The sequence below is a fragment of the Thamnophis sirtalis genome, unplaced genomic scaffold (genome assembly GCF_051295495.1).
Source record: "Thamnophis sirtalis isolate CommonGarterSnake01/CBP01778 unplaced genomic scaffold, rThaSir2_p1.2 scaffold_2, whole genome shotgun sequence".
In the NCBI taxonomy this organism is placed as follows: domain Eukaryota; kingdom Metazoa; phylum Chordata; class Lepidosauria; order Squamata; family Natricidae; genus Thamnophis; species Thamnophis sirtalis.
The window spans coordinates 49,399,957-49,424,311 of NW_028261382.1; the positions used below are offsets into that span (position 1 = coordinate 49,399,957).

Sequence of the window (24,355 nt, forward strand, 5' to 3'; positions counted from 1 at the left end):
TTGATAGAAAGCTTTTATTTCTGAGCAGGAAAAAAAACCTGCCTCAAACACTCAGGCAGGACTCACACAAATGCACAACTAGCCTCGCAATGTATACGTTCTGCTTGTGGGGAGGAGGGGTTGGACTAGAAGACCTCTAAGGTCCCTTCGTTATGTTGTTAAATCTCTTTGCTTCCGTCTACACAAAGTCTCCACAACCGTTGTGCATCTCTACAGCCGCTTCTTCACACACACCAAGTCCCTTCGCTGCCGTTTTTCTCGTTGCCACGCAACAGCGTGGCGATGGACAGCCGGAAGTATATATTACATTTCCCTCCCACCCCCTTTATGTTGTTGTTCTACAGCCGGGATCGCCCCCGGCCTTTCTGATTGGCGGAGACGGCGTTCCGAGGGGGCGGAGCCGCGCGCGGCGTCCCGGCTGTGGGCGGAGCGCGGGCAGAGCTTCCGCGCGGGCGATGGGGCTGCTGAGCATCTTGAAGAAGATGCGGCAAAAGGAACGGGAGCTGCGACTGCTGATGCTGTATCCTTCCGCGAGGGGAAAAAAAGAGAGCAATGGGGGGAACCGGGATTGGGGGGGGCTGATGGGTTGGGGGGGGGGGACTCCCGACTTTGCATCCCAGGAAAGAGGAGCTGTTTTGGGTCTAGGCTCCCCCCCCCCCCCCCAGGCAGCGTTTCCATCCCTCCCCTTGCCTGGGCAAGAGTGCCCTTGTGCATGGGCAGAGTGCTTTGGGCTCCATCTCTGCATGCCTTGGGGCTTCCCAGGAACGCTCGTCCTTCAGCTTAGGGGCGCAAAATTGCTTGGGGTGGAGTGGGGGAGCTTTCCAGAAGAGACTGGGCTGCCATTTGTCACGAATGGTGTAGGGAGGGTGTCCTGTAGGGAGGGCCCCTTCCAACTCTATTAATCTTAATCTGTTAATAAACGGTCTAGGGTCTCCTGCTTGGGCGGGGGGGGGGGCTGGACTAGAAGACCTCCAGGGTCCCTTCCAACTCTGTTATTCTGTAAGGGTCTCCTGCTTGAGCAAAGGGGCTGGACTAGAAGACCTCCAGGGTCCCTTCCAACTCTGTTATTCTGTAAGGGTCTCCTGCTTGAGCAAGGGGGATGGACTAGAAGACCTCCAAGGTCCCTTCCAGTTCTGTTAATCTGTTAGGGTCTCCTGCTTGAGCAAAGGGGCTGGACTAGAAGACCTCCAAGGTCCCTTCCAACTCTGTTATTCTGTAAGGATCTCCTGCTTGAGCAAGGGGGCTGGACTAGAAGACCTCCAATGTCCCTTCCAACTCTGTTATTCTGCAAGGATCTCCTGCTTGAGCAAGGGGGCTGGACTAGAAGACCTCCAAGGTCCCTTCCAGTTCTGTTAATCTGTTAGGGTCTCCTGCTTCAGCAAAGGGGCTGGACTAGAAGACCTCCAAAGTCCCTTCCAACTCTGTTATTCTGTAGGGGTCTCCTGCTTGAGCAAGGGGGCTGGACTAGAAGACCTCCAGGGTCTCTTCCAGCTCTGTTATTCTGTAAGGATCTCCTGCTTGAGTAAAGGGGATGGACTGGATGACCTCCAAGGTCCCTTCCAGTTCTGTTAATCTGTTAGGGTCTCCTGCTTCAGCAAAGGGGCTGGACTAGAAGACCTCCAAAGTCCCTTCCAACTCTGTTATTCTGTAGGGGTCTCCTGCTTGAGCAAGGGGGCTGGACTAGAAGACCTCCAGGGTCTCTTCCAGCTCTGTTATTCTGTAAGGATCTCCTGCTTGAGCAAGGGGGCTGGACTAGAAGACCTCCAAGGTCCCTTCCAGTTCTGTTAATCTGTTAGGGTCTCCTGCTTGAGCAAAGGGGCTGGACTAGAAGACCTCCAAGGTCCCTTCCACCTCTGTTATTCTGTAGGGGTCTCCTGCTTGAGCAAGGGGGCTGGACTAGAAGACCTCCAGGGTCCCTTCCAACTCTTTTATTCTGTAAGGATCTCCTGCTTGAGCAAGGGGGATGGACTAGATGACCTCTGAGGTCTCTTCCAGCTCTGTTATTCTGTAAGGATCTCCTGCTTGAGCAAAGGGGCTGGACTAGAAGACCTCTGAGGTCTCTTCCAACTCTGTTATTCTGTAAGGCCTCCCGCTTGAGCAAAGGGGCTGGACTAGAAGACCTCCAAGGTCCCTTCCAGTTCTGTTAATCTGTTAGGGAGAAATGCCTTTTACCTGCTCAGCAGTTTTCCTTTTGCCAGCCGCTTGGCCCGTCCCTCTAATGCTCTCCTGGTTTGAAACCCCATTGGTTTGTTGCCCTTGACTTGCGCTGCCCTGAGGGGTCTGGACAACGCCGGCAAAACCACCATCCTGAAAAAGTTCAATGGGGACGAGATTGACACCATCTCCCCCACGCTGGGCTTTAACATCAAGACTTTGGAGCATCGCGGGTGAGGATTCTGCACCCTCTCCTCCTCCTCCCTTCCCCTTTGGCCTGGCTCCCCCACCTGCGCCTTGCCCCTCTCTCTGTGGTGACCCAGGGCATGGCGCCAAGGCAACAGAGCCAGAGACCTGGTATGAGTCCCTTTATTGGCACCAACTGTGCTCCCAACGCCCCTCTCACTCCCTGGCCTGGAGGAAAGTGCTCCCACAGACCAGCAGTCCAAACACTGTAAGCAGAATGACTGCAATCAATCATTCATTCAATCAATCAATCAATCAATCAATCACTCCCGCAGGGCAGATAGGGAGAATCAGTGTTTCTCAACCTTGGGAGACTTGAAGTCCTGTGGACTTCAACTCCCAGAATCCCCCAGCCAGCACAGCTGTGCTGGCTGGGGGATTCTGGGAGTTGAAGTCCACAGGACTTCAAGTCTCCAAGGTTGAGAAACACTGCCATAAATACTGAAAGCAGTCTGGAGGAATGCCAGGGATGCGCTCTACACTTGGTGAACTCAGCGTTTGTTCCCGACAAACATCTCCTTTAAAGTCCATTCCCCAGGTGTGCCTTATGAAGGGAATCGGGACACTTTCTTTCCTCGTAAGCCATGCAACCACCGTCGTTCTCCCCTGCGTGCCCAAGAATGAGGGAGGGATGGGCCTTGGTCTTCATCTGAACCCCTCTCCCGTCTTCTACCTCTTCTCTGCTCTGCCCAGCCTTGCCCGGTCTCCTCCACAGCCAATGGAGCCACTCGCCCGCTCCCTGTCAGCTGTTCATCTTCCATCTCAGAGTCGGACTCATGACACACTCTCTCTCCCCCACAGGTTCAAGCTGAACATCTGGGACGTGGGGGGCCAGAAGTCCCTGCGCTCCTACTGGCGCAATTATTTTGAGAGCACCGACGGGCTCATCTGGGTGGTGGACAGCGCTGACCAACAGCGGATGGAGGACTGCAAGAAGGAGTTGGAGACCCTCCTGGTGGAGGAGGTGGGTGACCTCGTCGGGGGACGGGTGAGGGGGGTAAAGGAAGGGACGGCTGCTCCTGGAGTGGGAGGGGGCCATTGCAAGATGTCCAGCATCTTGGAGACGTCCACTCCCAGAATTCCTTGGTCCGGGCCGAGAATTCTGGGGATTCCGTGGCAAAACCTCTGGAGCGGTATTTCTCAGCCGTGGGAACTTTTAAGAGACGTGGACTTCAACTCCCAGAATTCCTTGACTCCTAGTCTTTCGGCACCAGGAAACCGTAAGTTCCAGTCCCGTTTTAGAAAACCAGCTGGGTGACCTTGGGCCAATCACCAGGAGACTGGGAGTTCTAGTCCAGTCTTAGGCACGAACGCCAGCTGGGTGCCTTTTGGCCAGTCCCTCTCTCAGCCCAGCCCACCTCACAGGATTGTTGTCGTGGGGAAAATAGGAGGAGGAAGATGCATAGGAGGAGAAAGATGTTGGCCACCTTGAGTTATTTGTAAAAAGAATAAAGGTGGGAGATTGTGTGTGTGTGTGTATATATATATATATATATATATATATATATATATATATATATATATATATATATATATATATATATATATATATATATATGTGTGTGTGTGTGTGTATGTATATTTATGTATATATATATATATATTTATGTATATTTATGTATATATATATGTTTTGTTGTATTTGTGCTGATAAATTTATTTATTAGCCTTATATACCGCTTCATAGGGTTTTCAGCCCTCTCTAAGCGGTTTACAGATTTTTTTAGCAAATTGAGTCAACAACTTGCCCCCACAGTCCGGGTCCTCATTTCACCCACCTCGGAAGGATGGAAGGCTGAGTCGACCTTGAGCCGGTGAGATTTGAACCGCTGAACTGCAGATCACAGTCAGCTGAAGTGGCCTGCTGTACTGCACCCTAACCACTACGCCACCTCGGCTCTTAAAATAAAGGGAGACTAGTATAGATCTATTTCAAGCTATTTAGCTCTCATCAGCTAGCCATACCCTTACTGGGATTTGAACCTGGGATATATATATAGAGCATCTGCTGAGACCCCGTCGAGCAGAGGTGGGTTCCTACCAGTTCGCACCACTTCAGTAGAACTGGTTCGTCAAATCGAAGAGGTTCCACCAGTGGACCCGGAAAGCAGGCCACATCTACAGAAGAGGTTCCAAAATTTTTTGAAACCCACCACTGACACACACGCACACAGACAGACAGACAGACAGACAGACAGACAGACTCACACAGAGAAAGAGAAAGAAAGGAAGAAAAAAAAGAAAAAAGAAAGAAAAAGTGAGAGAGATGAAAGGAAAAAGGGACAGAGACAAAAGGAAGGGGGGAGAAAGAGAGAGAGAACACATGGCCAGCAAGCCACTCCCACCAGGTCACATGGCCAGCAAGCCACTCCCACAAAGGAAGCCACACCCACAGAGTAGGTTCGAAAAAAATTTGAAACCCATTGAGGAAACCTATAAGGCAGTGTTTTTCAACCTTTTTTGTGCAAAGGCACACTTTTTTCATGAAAAAAATCACGAGGCACACCACCATTAGAAAATGTTTAAAAAAATTAACTTTGTGCCTATATTGACTATATATAAAGTAATTCTCTTGAATCCTCCGCGATTGTTGCTATGGGCGCATGCATGGGACGTCAGTGACGTCCCTGCGTGCGCTACCTCCCGGCGGTCCCCGCATTTTTAAAGTAAACGCGGGGCCGCAGGGACTTAATAGAGGCATCCCTGTGTCCCGAAAGTTGCTTTCGGGACAACAATGTTCCCTCTAATTTTTTTTCAGTGTGAGCAGAAAAGTATAGTGTTTGAGTGGCATATTTTCATGCCTGAGCACCTGAATTTTTTTCACAGATGTCACCTAAGACAACAACGAAATCAGTATTATTTGAAACTCAAAAGTCATGTTTGTTCAAGGTACCCGCTTAATTAAAAGTGTTATATAATATCAGTATCACTTAACAACGGTCCTGCTTAGCAACCAAAATGTTGGCTCAGAAACTCTGGCATTGAAGCATGCAAGTCTTAAAGCTGTCAAGTTACAAGACCTTTTCACCCCTAACCCTTTAGAAAAAAAAATCCCAAGGATCTTCAAACCTGACAGCTTTAAGCCTTGTGGACTTCAACTCCCAGAATTCCTCCTCCAGTCATGTTGGCTCAGGAACTCTGGCACTGAAGCATGCAAGTCTTAAAGCTGTCAAGTTATAAGACCTTTGCACACCCTTTAGGAAAAAAAACCCCAGGGGTCAACATGGGAATGTTTCCACAAGACATTTATACATGGTTAACCATGGTTTATTGAATTCATCCACTAATTTCTATTGGTTCTCATATAGATTGGGCTTACACAACACTTCTAGCTCTAGCATGGAAAAACTGTTGGCTAATGTGGAATTATGGCAGAGCCCTCCTCCCGCCCCAAAAGACGAGGCAAGCCACGTTGAAGCAAACAGCCTCCGCCACAATTTTTTTAAAAAAAAAACCAATGTCAGTTGTATGTCACACACACATTCTCCCACGCACAGAGCGGGAAAGGCGAGCAGCGACGCCGGGCTGCTTCCTCCTCTGCCGCCGCCGCCTTCACTACCCAGCAGACAAAAGCGAGGGCCGGCCAGCGGGGGCTGCTTTCGCCGCGGCTGTCAGTCCCGGCGAAGGCCGCGCGTTGCTTAGCCTTAGCCGCCGGACCCACTCCTAGCCCTTCTGGAGAGCGCAACGTGCACATTCCCTCTCTCTCAATTTATCTTGGCTTGCAGCTGCAGCTGCTCTCAGGCAGGGTCAGCCCAGAGCCTGCAATGACAAGCCCCACCCTTGCGCGACTCCCTCTTCCTCGGGCTCGTCGTCCCCTGGAGAAAATAGGATCGCGCACGTGTGCAACGGCCACGGGGCTTGCCCTAGCTCTGGTTCGGGTGAAAGGGACGATGGTGGCGGGAGATTAAGCGAATTCGCCCCGAAGGCTCCCAAGACAACAGAGGCCGAGTTCAGAAAGCGCATTTTAAAAACGATTTTTTGGGGGAGGAGGGGGGGCGAGTGTTTTTCCCACGGCACACCTCACACTGTGCCGCGGCACACTAGTGTGCCGCGGCACAGTGGTTGAAAAACACTGCTATAAGGGATTGGGCTGTGGCTTTATTGTGGCCCAGCCCAGCAAAGCTGGGAATTGCTCCGCCTTCTGTGCCAGCTGGGGAATTCTGGGAGTTGAAGTCCGCCCATCTTAAAGTGACCATGCCTTCCGGACAATGCTTCATCCGCTCTCCTCCGTCCAGGAGAGCTGCCTCGTCCCGGATCCCGTTTCTTAGGACTGCAATTCCCAAAATGGGCATTTGGTGTGCTGCCCCTTGTTAGGCTGAGTGAGAAGATTGGGTTAATTTGTTAGTTTTTCTCTCTCTTTACAGCGTTTGGGCGGTGCCACGCTTCTCATCTTTGCCAATAAGCAGGACCTGCCAGGTGCCTTGAGTCCCAGTGCCATCCAGAAGGTAAGGACCATTTTATTTGTGTATCTATTTATTGCAGTGTTTCTCAACCTTGGCAACTTGAAGATGTCCGGACTTCAACTCCCAGAATTCCCCAGCCAGCAAATGCTGGCTGGGGAATTCTGGGAGTTGAAGTCCGGACATCTTCAAGTTGCCAAGGTTGAGAAACACTGATTTATTGAATTGGTTTGCCCCTCCTCCCTGCAAGGGCAACCACCAGCGCTGGGTGCCTGGCTGGCATCTCTCAAACAGTCTTTCTCAACCTTGGGCACTTTGAGATGGGTGGACTTCAACTCCCAGAATTCCCCCAGTCAGCATGTTGAGAAGCACTGATCTAACTCACTCCATCCCTCCCTTCATCCCTCCATCCATCCTTGTTTCTCAAACCTGACAACTTGAAGATCTGCGGACTTCAACTCCCAGAATTCAACTCCCACCCTGGCTAGGAATCTCTGGGAGTTGAAGCCCATACATCTTCTGTGCATCTTCTGAAATCCAAGCGGACTCCTGAACACCACAGAACTTCCATTTTCTTGGACAACAAGACGGAAGCAGGGAACTCTTCTCTGTTTCTGGAATAGTTTCTCACCTCCCGGTCTAACATACGTTCCTAGGATCCTAGGATGGTCTCCTAACCAAGTGCTAACCAAGTCGAACCTCGCTTGGCCCTGAGGACCAGTCAGAGCAACTGTATTTTAGACCAGGGGGGTCTCCAAAGTTGGCAACTTTTAAGACTTGTGGACTTCAACTCCTCATGCTGGCTTGGGAACTCTGGGAGTTGAAGTCCACCCATCTCAAAGTGCCCAAAGTCCACCTTTGAAGATTCCAAATTGAAAAAGACAGCAGCGAAAACTTAGCTTGGCTGTTTTAAAACCGGAGAAAGAACACAATGAAGAAATTCTGCATTTTCTCCCCCAGTAGCATTATTTTTAAAAAATGTTTTTATTAAACATTTTTTTCCATTTTTTAAAACACAAATATCATCTTTGCAAGACATCCACATCAGTAAGCCTCCATTATACTCTTTTTATCCATACATGTATACCTTTATATATCTATCCATATCTATGTATCTGTCTGTCTGTCTTTCTGTTCTATTTTTACACATTTTTCATCAATATATGCTAATTTATATATATTTCTTCTATACATATTACTCTTTCAATGTGTTTATTTCTCTATATCTTATATCATTCTATATACATATAGAATGTATTATAACTTATAACTATTATTCTACTCTTTTATATACAATATATCTTACATTTTCCCCTTATTAATTACGCGGTTTTTTGATTGTTTTCTAATTTCTTCATCTTTTTTCCCTTCAATGCTTTCTTATTCTTTCCATCTTTCCTCTAGCCATTTGTACCATAAATTCCATACTTTCTTTTGTAAGTCTGTCCATTTCCGCGCATTCTAATACTTTTTTAAAACCACATTTTCTTCTGTTGGTGTATTTTTCTTTTTCCAATTTTGTGCGTATATGATTCTTGCTGCAGTTATTACATGTAGTATTAAGTATCTAATTTCCCCCCCTCATAATTCCCTGTAATTATCCCTAATAGAAATAGTTCTGTAGCAATTCTTAAGTGGGATGAAAGAAGCATTTGCTTCTAAATTATCCTTCCAAATTCAGCAAAAAAGCTTCCTCCGTGTTGTGCATATAGAATTGTGCCCAGGGTGAGGGTGCCAATTTGCTTCCCCTTTTGCACAATTCGGTCTGCAGCCGCTGCTTTTCTTTCAATTCAAATGTCCCTCCGATTCGAATCCTGCTCCTGACAGCTTGCAAAAACAAACCAACCAACCCCACAGGTAGTCCTCAACTTATGACCAGAATGGAACCCATGTGGCTAAGTGAGTTTTGCCCCGTTTTACGATTTTTCTTGCCACGTTGCTTAAGGGAATCACTGAATAGCAATAGCAATAGCAGTTAGACTTATATACCGCTTCATAGGGCTTTCAGCCCTCTCTAAGCGGTTTACAGAGTCAGCATATCGCCCCCAACAACAATCCGGGTCCTCATTTTACCCACCTCGGAAGGATGGAAGGCTGAGTCAACCCTGAGCCGGTGAGATTAGAACCGCTGAACTGCAGATAACAGTCAGCTGAAGTGGCCTGCAGTGCTGCACCCTAACCACTGCGCCACCTCGGCTCAGTGTTGGTAGCAATTGAAGTTGTTAAATGAGTAAACGGGGTTGTACAAAAGAATGAAGGATAAAACTTTAATACCACTTTATAAGGCCTTGGTAAGGCCACGCTTCGAATACGGCATCCAGTTTTGGTCGCCACGAAGTAGAAAAGATGTGGAGAATCTGGAAAGAGTGCAGAGAAGAGCAAGAAAGAGGATTAGGGGACTGGAGGCCAAATCATACAAAGGAACAACATACAAAGGAACTTGGGATGTCTAGTTTGATGAAAAGAAGGACCAGGGGAGACATGAATAGCAGTCTTCCAATATCTCAGGAGAAGAGGGGAGTCCACCTCTTCTCCAAAGCACCTGAGGATAGGACAAGAAGAAAATGGGTGGAAACTAATCAAGGAGAGAAGCAACTTAGAACTAAGGAGAAAATTCCTAACAGTTAGAACAATTAATCAGTGGAACAACTTCTCTCCGGAAGTTGTGAAATGCTCCAACACTGGAACTTTTTAAGAAGTTCCTTGGTTTATTAGTGGTATGGTGAAAAAACACAGAAGAACACCCCCCCCACAAAAAAAACCTCCAGTGTTCTGACCTAGCTCCCCAAAATTGACAAATCCTCTGTAGTTAAATCAATTATTCTTTTATTAGCAGCGCCGGTAAAAAGTTTTCTCTCATCGGCGCAGGCTAACAAGTCCGTTAAGCAGGGAGATGAATAGTTGCCGCATCTATTCATCTCCGCCCGCTACCTTTGATCCCCAGAGCTCGGGTGGGGCTTCGCTAGCAGCAGTGGCTCTTCCGTCCCAAGGACCAGCCCATAGATTTCCACTTCTCTCCTCTCCTCTGCCTTCTGCTCATCAGGCACTGGACCTTCTTCCTCATCAGCCACCTCCAGACCTGGGGGCTGTTGACTCTCCATCTGAGGGCTGACGGACGGCCCAAAGCTCTGTCCCACCCCACCCCCTGCCAGCTCCATTCCCTCTTCCCCCTCGGAGCTCTCAGGTTGCCTCGATGCTGGCGCTGACTCCCACGCCTCCTCCTCCGATTCAGCTGCTGGAGGGACCAACAGGCCACAACATTCAGAGGATACACAGAAGGGGATTTTTTCTTTTCATCTTCCCCTTTCCTTCCTCCCCAGGCCCTGGACCTCGACAGCATCCAGACCCACCATTGGTGCATCCGAGGTTGCAGTGCTTACACCGGGGAAAATCTACTGGCGGGCATCGATTGGCTGCTGGACGACATCTCAACCCGGATATTCACCGCGGATTGAGAGGATCTTGTTTTTTTCAACCTTGGACGCCGGAAGATGGGTGGACTTCAACTCCCAGAATTCCCCAGCCAGCATGGATGGACTCCCAACTCCCAGAATTCCACAGCCAACATGGCTGGCTGGGGGAATCCTGGGAATTGAAGTCCACCTATCTTCCAGCAGCTAAAACACCAATTTAAAGTCTGTATTTTGACCACTGCTTAAAGGCCCAGTGCAAAAATCAGTGTTTGTACCCAAATTCGGTGTGGCCTATGGCATCAATCCTGTGGCTGGGGAGGGGGGAAATCCAGGGGTCTTTTGTTATCTCCCCTTCTCCGCACGGGATTGTGTTAAGGGCAGACTAATAAAGCTCTGGCTGTTTTAAAGAGAGTCGTTTTTGGAGTCTGCTTGTGTGTGGCTGGGATCTGTTCCCGGTTCTGGATTTGTCGGCTGCGTTCCCACAACTGGGTTGGGTGGGAATTCAGTTCTTGCTCCTAAAAACCTGGTTATTTCTTAACAAGTTTCATCGATAGCCGTGTAGTTTCGATGGCCAGGTCGCAATATTTTGTGATTTTTTTCCCCAGTTCTTTGACTCTGACACATCCCGAAACAGCGATATCAATAAACTGTACACAACCGTGTATATCTGGCGTGTTGTGCTCCAAATGACGATCCGTTTGTATTCAAAAGTCCCACAAGATCTTCCACCTTCTCATTTTCGGTAACTTTTTCCACTTTGTGCTCCCATGACTTTTTGGATACAGGTAAATTGTATTTTTGACATAATGACCAGTGGATTAATTTAGCAACTTGGTCGTGTCTGGCTTTGCAATCCAGTTTGTGCGGTTTTGCTGCATTCACATATTAAATGTGAAACAGTTTCGACTTTGTTATTGCAAAGTCTCAATGGATTTTTGTATCTTCGCTTTCATGGCCTTAGTATGTAGTGCTTGTTCTTGAGCAGCTGGGATTAAATCTTCCGTTTCTTTCTTGATGGTTCCCATCTTAAGCCATGTCCATGTCAAGTTGTCGTCACATTTTCCTTCGATGTTTTTCAAGTGCTGTCCATGCAAAGCTTTGGTTTTCCATCTATTTAATCTGTCATCCAGCTGTTTCACTTATATCAGTGTTTCTCAACCTTGACAACTTGAAGTCCTGTGGACTTCAACTCCCAGAATTCCCCAGCCAGCTATGCTGGCTGGGGGATTCTGGGAGTTGAAGTCCACAGGACTTCAAGTTGCCAAGGTTGAGAAACACTGACTTATATTCTGCCTTTGTTTCTGTTGTTTTTATAACATTCCCCGCTACAGCTGCGGCTGATGATTTGGTTAATCTTTGGTGAGATTCACAGCCTTTGGGGCTGGTTGGTAGCTCAACAGCTCGAATCCTAACCAAGGACCTAGGAATTATTATTATTATTGTTATTGTTGTTGTTGTAATTATATCAGAAAACTGGCTGGGAACAGCTTCAGAATTTCATCCACATCATCCATCCAGCATCTGTTTATTTATTTTTATTTGAATCGGAAGGCCCAGCATGTGGGTTTCATTATTTCCTTTATTTATGGTTGTAAAAAATAATCTTCTCCCATGTTGCATAACTGTTCCCGTCCCCAAGTTCTTAAGAACATTGGAATAACCCATAATCCTATTTTTGCAGAGGGCAACAAATCCGCTTACTCAATCCTAGAAGCAGGAAAACATATTTTCAATTTCAAAAGTTCTTCCCCCATCTTCTATGTTTTTCTTTCATTCACGCACACGCCCCTCTGCATAACTCTGGGGCAATTTCAACCAAACTTGGTTGACACATTACTTACTCTCTGGAGAAAAATATTATGGGCAGTAAGACACCCCTAACATCCCTTGTGTTCTGTTAAGATACAGCCTGTTGTGCCTTAAAACGACTTCTACCGTACTGCTGTAAAATGGCTTCTATTATACAGCGCAGTGGAATTGCCATGGTAACGGCTTCACAGTACTCCCCAAGGGGGGGGGGGGCTCCTTCTGGTAAGGGGAAAAATCCAACATTAGAAATTACGTTTCGTCCAGACATTTCCCCCCTATAAATAAATATCAGGGCAACGCCGTGTTATTCGTCCCTAATAAAAGAGATTTGGGTGCAAGTTGGAATAAGTCAGCGTTTTCCAGTTTGGCTATCTTTAAATCGGTGTTTCTCAACTTCAAGATGGATGGATTTCAACTCCCAGAATTCCCCAGCCAGCAGTTTGTCTCTTCCACAGTGGTCTTTGGCATACAGAAAGTCCTCGACTTACAACAATTCATTTAGTGACAATTTTAGTAACCATTCCAAGTTCAAACAGCATTGGGAAAAACGGCCGCTTTTCACACTTATGACTGCTGCAGCCTCGTCACCATGGTGATATGATCAAAACTTGGACGCTTGGCAACCGCCTCATATTTATGACGGCCGCCGCCTCCCTTGGTTATGCGATCCCCTTTTTGCAGCCAGTGGGGAAGCCAGATTCACTTAACAACCGTGTTAACTGGTCCAACAACTGTGCTTCACTTAACGACGGTGGCCAGAAAGTGTCATAACATGGGGCAAAGCTCACGTAACCAACTTCCTCGCTTAGCCACGGGCATTTTGGGTTCAAGGGCAGCTGTAAATCAAGGATTCCCTGCATTTATTAATTTATTTTCAAGATTCGCATCCCGCCCCTTCAATTCACAATCCGGGGAATTCTGGGAGTCGAAATCCACCCCCCAAGTCCCAACTTCCCAGCATTCCCCACCTCCGTGGGATGCTGCCACGGTCATAAAATGTGAAAGATGGTCGTAAGTCACTATTTTTTCAGTGCCGTTGTAACTTTGAGCAGTCGCTAAGCAAACCATTGTAAGTCAAACCACAGCCCCAAAGAGCAAACAAACAAACAAACCATCTTGCATTCTTGTGGCAGTCGAGCTGGTTGAATGGTTGGATTCACGCTTCGCGACGCCACATCTGTTAAGTGAATCCCTGCCATCGTTCAAGTTAGTCATTAAGTGCATCCGGTTTCCCTCGCTGATTTTGCAAAAGGGGCACTGTGACCGTCATAACTGTGAGTCAGTGGCCAAGCAAACGAGTGCAAATCACGTGATCTCCCCCCCATGCTGCCGCGGTCGTAAGCATGCAAGACGGTTGTAACTTTGAACAGTCACTAAGCGAACTATGCTTTTTTTCCCCAATACGGTCCCTAAACGCCGAACGCCCAGGTTGGTCCTTTTCAGACGCTCCCTTGGATTAATGGGAAGGAAGGCAAGGGAAGGGCTGGATGCGCATGCGCCCTGCAGGAGCCTTTCCCTTTCGGCGGCGCGCGGACTTTCCTCCTCTTGGCCGCTGCCCCGGATTTAAAGGGGCCGCGTCGCCGAACATGTCCCGCCGGGCGAAGGAGGAGTTTCATCGCTCCTACGCGGTCAGCGACCCCCGCAGCCACCCCAAGGGCTACACCGAGTACAAAGTCACCGCCAAAGTGAGGAAGGGGTTGCAAGGAGAAGCCCCCCCTCCCAACTCCCCAGGCCGGGCGGGTGTGGGTGTGTTTAGGGGGGTCCCCGCGTTGCCCCCCCGCCCCCTAACCGAGCAAATGCAGCCAGAGAAGTAAAGGAGGGAATGGTTTCAGGAGCATGTGCAGAGAGCCGGGGCAGAGGGGAGGGAGGAGGCGCTGGTTTTCCCTTCCGCATTTTTGTTCATTTTTTTTTTTTGCAAAAGGGTTTGGGGGCTGCTTTCCCACCCACCCACCCACCCCACTGTCTCCCCAGCCTGTCCGTTGGCAGAGGCGTGCGTGTGTGTTTGTGTGTGTGTGTGTGTGTGTGTGTAATGCAGGTGCCAGGCAGTGCCATGGGGCTGCCAGTGAATGGGTCTGGGGGAGATGGGGGGGGAGGGAATCTTTATCCCCAGGCTGCAATTGCTGGGGGCCCCCAGAGAGCATCTGGACATGCAGGAGGGACCTTCCTTTGAGCTAATATGTGTGTGTGTGTGTGTGATGCAAATGCCAGGCGGTGAAATGGGGCTGCCAGTGGATGGGTCTGGGGGAGATGGGGGGGAGGGAATCTTTATCCCCAGGCTGCAATTGCTGGGGCCCCCCAGAGAGCATCTGGACATGCAGGAGGGACCTTCCTTTGAGCTAATATGTGTGTGTGTGTGTGTGATGCAAATGCCAGGCGGTGAAATGGGGCTGCCAGTGGATGGGTCTGGGGGAAATTGGGCGCAGGGGGGGATCTTTACCCCCAGGCTGCAATTGCTGGGGCCCCCCCAGAGAGCATCTGGACATGCAAGAGGGACCTTACTTTGAACTAATGTGTATGTAATGCAGGTGCCAGGCGGTGCCATGGGGCTGCCTGTGAATGGATTTGGGGAAAGATGGGGGGGGGGGTCTCTACCCCAAGGCTGCAATTGCTGGATCTCCCAGAGAGCATCTGGACATGCAGGAGGGAGCTTGCTTTGAACTAATGTGTGTGTGTCATGCAGGTGCCATGGGGCTGCCAATGGGGGAGATTGGGCAGGGGGAGTAGAACTCTGCCCCCAGGCTGCAATTGCTGGGGGCCCCCAGAGAGCATCTGGCCATGCAGGAGAGCTTGCCTTGAGCCGGCCTCCTGCTCTGGGCCACCGCCCTCTCCCCTCCCTAGACTCTGCCATTCCTGGCATTCCTCAACCATCAATGAGGGCAAAACTTGGCAAGGCGCCGATGGACTTGTCTTCCTGTTTATCTGTTTTTTCCCTTCCAGTTTGTTTCAAAGACCAATCCGGATGATACCAAGGAGGTACGTGGACTCAGCCTGCCGAGGGAAGGCAAGGGAAACCCCTTCACACAACTACACTGTCCTGTGATGAGGGGGTGGGCTGGTGGAGCCACACGCCTGGCTCAACTTAATATGAACATGAATCTTGGTTTACAGAACAAAGGCAGTCCTCAACCTATAACCTATAACCCCAATCGAGACCAAAATTTCTGCTGCTAAGGGAGACATATTAAAGAAGCAAAAGAAAAAAGAGGGAACATTCTATCACATGTGGTGGACCTGCCCCAATTTTAGAAAATATAAGATAATAAAGTGGCTCGAAGAGATAACTGAACAAGAAGATAGAGTTGAAGCCGGAATTATTCCTCCTGGGAATCTTTGATGGGAAAATGGAGAAAAAAATTGCAATATGTGATAGTACACGTATTAACCCCAAGCGGAATCATTTTAGCACACAATTGGAAACAAACAGATGCTCCCCCAGGTCCAATTATAAGGGGTAAAAAATCTATAAATGTGCAGAAATGGATAGACTGTCTATGGAAATGAAAGAGAGGGAAGAAACCGAGTACTATCAAATTTGGAATTGAGGATATTCCTGGCTTGAGAGTAAACGTAAAACTTATGGCAAAAGCAGTAAAGTATAATATAGAGAATGCTGGCTGGGGAATTCTGGGAGTTGAAGTCCGGACATCTTCAAGTTGCCAAGGTTGAGAAACACTGATATAGAGAGTGTATTTAAAATAAGCATATAACTTAGGATAGTGATACAGAGATAGATTTTTTTGTAAATAAGATAGTTACGAAAGATATCAAAATGAGCCGAGGTGGCGCAGTGGTTAAATGCAGCACTGCAGGCTACTTCAGCTGACTGCAGTTCGGCAGTTCGGCTGTTCAAATCTCACCAGCTCAGGGTTGACTCAGCCTTCTATCCTTCCGAGGTGGGTAAAATGAGGACCCGCATTGTTGGGGGCAATATGCTGACTCTGTAAACCGCTTAGAGAGGGCTGAAAGCCCTATGAAGCGGTATATAAGTCTAACTATTGCTATTGCTATTATAAAAGCTATAAGTGTAAATTTCTGCTTTGTCTTTTAAATGTTGGAAAATTTAATAAATGCTGTTTTTAAAAAGTAAAGAAGCCAAAGAGAGAAAAGCAGATTTCACGGGGGACAAAAAATTAAGGGATTGAATCTGAGCAAGAATGATGCATTCTAGGAACAAAGCGGTTTTTGTCCTAGTAGGAGATACTTCCACAGAGTAAATACATCGAGTAGTTAATTTGCTGGGTTTATCTGCCATTAAGGAAGCAAATAGTGGGCTCCTCCCTTTTCTATGTTCTATGATCACATTCTATGTTCGGTTGACTCACAGAGAACAATCAACTAGAGCAGTGGTTCCCAAACTTGGCAACTTTAAGACTTGTGGACTTCAACTCCCAGAATTCTCCAGCCAACAGAGCAGAGCTGGCTGGAGAATTCTGGGAGTTGAAGTCCACAAGTCTTAAAGTTGCCAAGTTTGGGAACCACTGAACTAGAGGAATGGCTTCCATCTGGAAGTTGTTGGTGCTCCATCACTGGAGGTTTTCAACAAGAGATTGGACATCCTTTTGCCCAGAATGGTATAGGGACTCCCACTTGAGCAGGGGGTTGGACTAGAAGACCTCTAGGGTCCCTTCCAATTCTATTATTCTGTTCTGTTATTCTCTCTATAACCACATGTATCCAAATAAGCTCAAAGAAAGTCTGGAATAGTATAGGATTGCCTAACACACTCGGGGTTGGACTAGAAGACCTCCAAGGTCCCTTCTAACCCTATCATTCTATGTCCTTCCATCACAACAGCCCTGTGAGGTAGATTGTTGAAAGGCAGGTTCTATACCTAAGGGGAGTGGCTAGAAATGAGATCTCCCCAACACACGGAAATGGCGTTTCTCAATCTTAGCAACTTGGAGATGGGTGGACTTCAACTCCCAGAATTCCATAGCCAGCATGGATGGACTTCAACTCCCAAAATTCCACAGCCAACATGCCTGGCTGGGGGAATTCTGGGAGTTGAAGTCCATCCATCTGAAAGTTTGCCAAAATTTAGATATACCACACTACCTCTCACCAACACCTTCTGTTATGGCCTGTCGGCCGCCGATCCTTCCAACAGCCAAATCGACGGAGAAGAAGTCAGGATCAGCATTAGGGCAACCTGAGAGCTCTGAGGGGGAAGAGGGAAAGGAGCTGTCACAGAGGGGGGGGGGCAGAGGCAGAGCCTGGGCCGTCCATCAGCCCTCAGATGGAGAGTCAACAGCCCCCAGGTCTGGAGGTGGCTGATGAGAAAGAGGAGGAACAGCTGGGTCCAGTGCCTGATCCCACAAGGCAGAGGAGAGGAGAACAGAGGAAATCTATGGGCAGGTCCTTGGGATGGAAGAACCTCTGCTGCTAGTGAAGCCCCACCCTAGCTCTGGGGATGAAAGGCAGGGGGCAGAGATGAATAGATAGAGGAGAGGAGAGCAATGGAAATCTATGGGTTGGTCCTTGGGAGGGAAGAGCCACTGCTGCTAGTGAAGCCCCACCCGAGCTCTGGGGATCAAAGACAGGGGACGGAAATGAACAGATGTGGCAGACAACGATTCATCTTCCGGCCAGCTAGACTTGTTACCCTGCAGTGAGAGAGAAACTTTTTGCCGGAGCCGCCATCGCTCCTCATAAAGGAATCTTTGAGTTCACTTCAGAGGGTTGGTCGTGTTGCGGGACCTGGGTCAGAACCCCTTCAGACGTGCAGGGAGTCCCTGCTTGGAGAAAACTTAGCCGAGCCACAAATTCTCCGCTGTTGTAATCTCTTCGCAGATCGTGGTCTGGAAAAGATACAGCGACTTTAAGAAGCTGCATGCAGACCTGGCGTACACCCATCGCAACCTCTTCCGCCGCATGGAGGACTTCCCCGCTTTCCCGCGGGCTCAGGTCTTCGGTGAGTCCCCATAACAACCCCTCGTCCAGTTTTGCAGCCCAGGAAAAAAGAACCACCACTTTTGGGGGAGCTGTTCCGTTCCTCCCCTCCCAACCCTCCTCCCCTGGTTGTCTTTCCGGGGATTACAACGCCGCTAATCCCCAGCCGTTAGGAATCTCTTAAACCTTGCTCCCAATTCTTCCGCAGGCCGATTTGACCCCGAGGTCATTGAAGAACGGAGGAAAGCAGCGGAAGACATGCTGCGCTTCACCATACACATCCCGGCCTTAAATAACAGCCCCCAGCTGAAGGAATTCTTCCGGGTACCTTCATTTATTTATTCTGTGTTTATTTTGGGTCCGCGTGGCAACCCAGAGATCAAGAGCCACCTTGGGTGGGGAAGGAGGGGGGCAGGGGGAATGACTGTGTTGCGCAATCATGGTTTGCCAGGGTTACAAAGTTTACCGCAGTCCTTGAACCCTGAATCGCTGGATGCGAGATGGGTGGCAAATAAATTTCATTATCTATCTATATAAATGTGTGTGTGTGTGTGCGCGCGCATGCGCGCGCGTTCCAGCATAACCCTGGAACGCCTCGCGCAATCTCAACCAAGCTTGGTGCACGGATGAGTTACTCTCTGGAAACAAATACTGTGAGGGTAAGACACTCCTAACACCTCTTAGAGTGTGTGTTCTGTTAGGATACAGCCTGTTGTGCCTTAAAATGGCTTCTACTGTACTGCTGTAAAATGGCTTCTACTCTACAGTGCAGTGGAGTTGCCATAGTAACAGTTTCACAGTACTCCACAAGGGGGCTCCCTCTGGTAAGGGGGAATATTTAACATTAGAAATTATGATTGGCCTGGACATTTTCAACAAAATCTGGGCTTTTCCTGTCTAATATAGGATTAGGATAAATAAATACCAGGCCACATCGGGTTATCAGCTAGTGAATAAATAAATACAGGTTAGTCCTCTACTTACGACCACAATCAAGCCCAGAATTAGGACGCTGAACGAGACATTTGTTCAGTGAGTTTTGTCCCGTTTTGCGACCTTTCTTGCCCACATCTTTTAAGTGAATCTCTGCCATCGTTAAGCTAGTCACCCCGTGGTTAAGTGAATCCGGCTTCCCTCGTTGATTTTGCTTGTCAAGTCGGTCGCAAAAGGGGATCGTGTGACCTCGGGACACTGCGACCGTCATAACTGTGAGTCAGTTGTTAAACAGCTGGATGTAAATCATGTGACCGCCATGGTCGTAAGTGTGAAAGATGGTCATAAAGTCACTTTTTTTCCAGTGCCGTTGTAACTTTCAACCGTCACTAAGCAAGCTGTTGTAAATGGAGGACTAGCTGTAATCCCAACTAAACAAACAAACAAACCGCCTTGTGTGATTGTGTGAAAGCAGAGGCCTGCTTTGTCCTTGCAGGGCGGAGAGGGGCAGAGCAGTGCCAGGCAATGCGAGGCGCCTTCGCTGCCCCTCCCTCTCATCCCGGTGCCTGCGGCAGGAGTCGAGCAGGGCGAGGAGGCACTGGGTCTGGTTCAGGATGATGGGCTGCTGGACCCCAAGCCGGGGGCAGCCAGCAAAGATGGTGCCTCTGAGCCCCAAATGGAGAACCAAGGTACCCCCCCCCCCCTTTAAGGCTCTTGATGGCAAAATGAGAAAGGTTGAACAGAGCATTTCCTTCCTTCCTTCCCTCCTTCCTTCCTTCCTTCCTTTTCATTCTTTCTCCTCCTTCCTTCCTCTCTTGTCTCTTCCTTCGTTCCTTTTCTTTTTCTGCCTTCTTTCTCCTTTCTTTCCCTTTCCTTCTTTCCTGCCTTCCTTCTTTATCTTCCTTCCTTCCTCGTCTCTTCCTTCGTTCCTTTCCCTTTTTTCTGCCTTCTTTCTTTCTCCTTCTTTCTCCTTTCCTTCCTTCTTTCCTGCCTTCCTTCTTTATCTTCCTTCCTTCCTTGTCTCCTTTCATTCTTTTTCTCCTTCCTTCTTCCTTCCTTTCCTTCTCTCCCTTCCTTTCCTTCTCTCTCCCTTCATTTCTTTCTTTCCTTCCTTCCTTCCTTCCTTCCTTCCTTCTCCTTCCTTCCTTCACTCCCTCCCCCTTCCTTTTTTTCTGCCTTCTTTCACTTTCTCCATCCTTCCCTTTTTCTTTTTTCTGCCTTCTTCCTCTCTGGGGGCATCCTGGGAGTTGAAGTTCACTCATCTTAAAGTTGCATTTTGCTGTGATGAATCGCATGCCTGCAACCACCGGGAACCCGAATCTTCAGGTTCCATACTCTCCACCCCAGATGGGAGCTGACTAGAAGTTGTGCTCCTGCGTCTACTGACTGGTGCTTTTACCACCACAGTGGAGGCCTCTGACACTCTGGATCAAGACCTAGATGCCCTCTTTGCCTTCCGGGAGGAAGAGGAGGAAGAAGCCAGGAACGACTCCCCTTCCCACTGCCTCTTATCGGTCCAAGAATTAGCCCTCTTCGACCCCTTCTCCAAAGAAGGTAAGTAGGAGATGAAGGCCCACTAACAGCACATCATGAGAGCCGAGGTGGCGCAGTGGGTAGAGTGCAGGTAGAGTGCAGTACTGCAGGCCATTTCAGCTGACTGCTAGTTCAGCAGTTCAGCGGTTCAAATCTCACCGGCTCAAGGTTGACTCAGCCTTCCATCCTTCCGAGGTGGGTAAAATGAGGACCCAGATTGTTGTTGGGGGCGATATGCTGACTCTGTAAACCGCTTAGAGAGGGCTGAAAGCCCTATGAAGCAGTATATAAATCTAACTGCTAAATCCAACTGCTATTGCTATCCTCTCTCCATGCCCAGGCATGGTGGTCTGTGAGCCAAGACACGGATAATGGGGGGAATCTCCCCATGGAACATAGAATCCCAGGGCTGGAAGGGACCTCGGAGGTCTTCTAGTCCAACCCCTTGTTGTGGCACGCCAGCAGAGCTGGCAGCAGACTCGGACAATGAGGAGGTTGGGGAGGAACATGGGCCAGTCCTGGAGTCTGGGGAAGGCTCGGACGAGGGCTCTCTGCCATAGGCAGAGAGGGGGCCAGTTATCAGCTGCCTTCGGAGTTGGACATCAGTGAGGCAGAAGAACAGCTGGAGCCTGTTCCCAGTGTGCGCATGCGCAGAGTTGCCAAACAAAGGGAAGAGCTAAAGAACAGGGGTCGACTCGGGAGTAAGGCCACAGGTGGACGATGAATGGTCCCTCCCATCGGGAATAAAAGAGGAGCAACAGGGGAGTGGAGTTTGCAGGAGATCATTAGTTTGTTCCTGCATTCTTGCCAAGTATTGCGGCGTCTGAAAGATATCGGCCTGGATGCTCTCCAAGCCTGAGAAAGGTGGGTAATTGGGAACCGTCTTGAAAGACCATGGGAGAGGAAAAACTTTGCTGGAGAGGAAGTCACTGTCAATTAAATAAAAGGTTTTTATCGGGACGAGGACTCGGTTTTGTGCTGCTGGGGAAGGCCAGGTCAGAAGAGTAACTTTAAGACTTGTGGACTTCAATTCCCAGAATTGGACTTCAACTCCCCATCCTAGGTGGGGAATTCTGGGAGCTGAAGACCACAACTCTGAAAGTCACCAAGGTTTGGAGACTCCCAGACTAAACGTACCTCGTTCCCTCAACTGTTCCTCATACGATTTAGCCTCCATTTATCATCTTTCTTGATCTTCTGGCCATCATCCCCTTCTCAAACCAGTTGAGCATCTTCCCATCCGTTCTCGTCCAGCTTCTACTGCCACCAGTCTCTCCCACGGAGAAGGCCTGGCTTCTCTGGAGGCCTCGGAGACCACCAAACCAGAAGTCCTTCTCAGCGCAGACACGACGCAGGAGCCCGAGGCAGAAGGCAGCAAGTATCTGCCCCAAGCGACGGAGAGGATCCGGCAAGCTGTGCTGTGTGAAGCCTCCAAGGACTATCCGGGTGCCTTTCACGGCTACCGCAGTGGGGTTGACTTGCTCCTTCAGGGTCTGCAAGGTAGGTTGGGTTGGGGGAGAGGGCGTCTCTTTAGCTTCTGGGATTTTCCCCAAACTGGTGTTGTGGCCCTCCAGTGGATCTGTGTCGGAGGCAGAGAGGGGGCCAGGGCCGTCTGACAGTTATCAGTTGCCTTCTGAGTCAGACATCTGTGAGGCAGAAGAACAGCTGGAGCCTGTTCCCAGTGTACACATGCGCAGAGCTGCCAGGAGAAGGGAACAGCTAAGGCACAAGGGTCAACTTGGGAGTAAAGCCACAGGTGGCCGGTGAATGGCCCCTCCTAATAGGGAATAAAGAGGAGCGAAAGGGGAGTGGAGTTTGCAGGAGACAGTTAGTTCAATTCCTTAGGGTGAAGATCTGCTCCTGACTTCTTGCCAAGGAATTGCTGCTACAGCGTGGAGTTTGCAAGATATCGGCCTGGCAGCTCTCCAAGTCTGTAGTTGTGAAATCTCTTAAAAGATTGTTTGCCGGGACTTTGCTGGAGAGGAAATTGACCTAAATGAAAGGGCTTTTATCGGGACAAGGAGTCTGCTCTAGGTCAGAACAACTGGGGAGAAGTTTGGTCCCTGGATAAGTGCTGAGCACAGCTGGAACCAAAGTCTAATCCAGGTACCTTGGCTGCTCCGTCTTTTAGTAATCCTGGTTTGTGTGCGAGGTGCGAATACGGCTCCAAATCAACATGCTGGTTTGGTGCAATAGGCAAGGAAAAAAGGAAAAAAATACAACCATTATCTAAGCTCAACACTTAACCAAGTTTATTGTGTCGTGCAAAGTTAAGTGTTAAGCTTTGTGTGGTTTGAGTGTGTGGTGCGAATGTGGCCATTGTTTCTAGGCCAGGAGAAGGCAATTCTTAGAAGCTGTAACCCCTGGTCACCTGTTATAGGTAGTCCTCGTTTTACAATGGTTCATTTAGTGACCATCCAAAGTTACGATGACACTAAAAAATTGACCCAGAACCATTTCCCACACAGAGGAAGACCGTTGTAGCATCCCCACAGTTGTCACGTGATTTACATTTGGATGCTCGACAACTGACTCACATTTATGACGGTCGCTGTGTCCCAGGGGGTGTCCCGTGACCCCCTTTTGCGACCTTCTGACAAGCAAAGTCAGTGGGGAAGCCCAATTCACAACAACTGGGTTACTAACTTATCAATTGCGTTGATTCACTTTAAAAACGAGGCAAGAAAGGTCGTTAAATGGGGCAAAATTCACTTAACAAAAATCTCGATTAACAAGATAAATTTTTGGACTCGATTATGGTTGTAAGTTGAGGACTACCTGTATTCTGCTAAATGCTTCGAGCTGCTGTTTAACATTTGGGGAAGGGGGGGTTGCTGGCCAGATTCCAGAGTCCAAGTGAGGGGTGCGGTGGCCTAGAGGTGGCACTTTCACCTCACAATCGGGAGGCTGTGAGTTTGATCCCAGGTAGAGGCTGATATTTCTCTCTGGGCACAATGAGAATATTATCTGCCGAACAAAACTCCACATTGGCAACATGAAAGGCATCCGGCCAGTAAAACACTCAGCTCCATTCAATTGCCCAGACTCTACCCCGCAAGGGATTATAGGGTCGCTAAATGATGTCCAAAAAGAGATCTAATGTCTTCCCATTCGCAGGTGATCCCAATCCATCCCGCAGGGAAGCGGTGAAGAAGAAGACGGCCGAATACCTTCAGAGAGCCGAAGAGATCTTCCAGCAACATTTGAAGCACCTGGAACTGTGACTTCCGATTCCGCCAGGAGTCGCCTTGTATTTATTTCCCACTGCCCACAGACCCGGGTTACAGCCTCTGACCATTTTCCCGAGGCCATTTTTTGTCATGGGTTCAGAATTCACACCTAAAACAAGTTTGTACATCCCCCCCCCCCCGCCCCCTGCAGCTGAATTATTGGCTTTTGTTGTGCATTTGGGCCCTTTTCAATCCTCCACCCTCGATCCCGGGCTCGGAACGTTAAGCCCGGGCGAAAAATAACTTTTCTCTTCCCTTTTGGTGGGGGGGAAGCGGGGGGATGTCGAGGTTGACCGAAAGGGCTTCGGTTTACGCAAGCGTTTTGTCTGAATGTGGAAATTCCCGTTTCACTTGATTCCACTTCGGAGGTTTTCCCCAACTCCCTGCGCGTTAAACACTTGGAAGCAAACAGTTTGTGTGAATGCAAAGCCTAAAGAAGGAATTCTTTCGTTTTTTAAATTTCTGCCACTCCTCTTTAAGAAGTGCCTTCCTTTCTTGAGCCCATGGTCCAGTAGTTGCTGAAGATTTTCAAAGCGACACAATCCCAGAGAGAGAAGAATATTTGAGATCACCGGGCAAAAATATCTTTTTTTTTTCCTTTTCCAAAAATGAAAGGCAAGAGAATAAAGAGGTCTGAAATGTTTTGGGCCAGGGAGAAAAATAATTCTGCATATTTTCACCGGAACGCCTTCCAATTCATTTATCACATTTATTTATTTACCAGGCGATAGCCCGATGTTACCCGGAT

At 48.7% G+C, this 24,355-nt stretch overlaps 2 protein-coding genes across 3 annotated transcripts; both read left to right on the forward strand.

Annotated features, from left to right (window-relative positions):
• The first annotated feature begins 405 nt into the window (after nucleotides 1-405).
• ARL2 (ARF like GTPase 2) lies at nucleotides 406-10,624 on the forward strand. Its single transcript, XM_087705389.1, has 5 exons — nucleotides 406-520; nucleotides 2,277-2,387; nucleotides 3,202-3,364; nucleotides 6,765-6,845; nucleotides 10,121-10,624. The coding sequence occupies exons 1-5, from the start codon at nucleotides 456-458 to the stop codon at nucleotides 10,253-10,255; spliced, it is 555 nt and encodes a 184-aa protein (XP_087561515.1). The 5' UTR covers nucleotides 406-455; the 3' UTR covers nucleotides 10,256-10,624.
• A 2,905-nt stretch (nucleotides 10,625-13,529) lies between these two features.
• SNX15 (sorting nexin 15) lies at nucleotides 13,530-24,250 on the forward strand. 2 transcript variants are annotated; one of them, XM_087705390.1, is made up of 8 exons: nucleotides 13,530-13,707; nucleotides 14,960-14,995; nucleotides 17,813-17,933; nucleotides 18,120-18,235; nucleotides 19,341-19,533; nucleotides 20,252-20,398; nucleotides 21,602-21,877; nucleotides 23,495-24,250. In XM_087705390.1, the coding sequence occupies exons 1-8, from the start codon at nucleotides 13,609-13,611 to the stop codon at nucleotides 23,599-23,601; spliced, it is 1,095 nt and encodes a 364-aa protein (XP_087561516.1). In that variant the 5' UTR covers nucleotides 13,530-13,608; the 3' UTR covers nucleotides 23,602-24,250. The 2 variants fall into 2 exon arrangements, with proteins under 2 accessions (XP_087561516.1, XP_087561517.1); XM_087705391.1 differs by having other exon boundaries at nucleotides 13,532-13,707; nucleotides 21,632-21,877.
• Nucleotides 24,251-24,355: the final 105 nt, after the last annotated feature.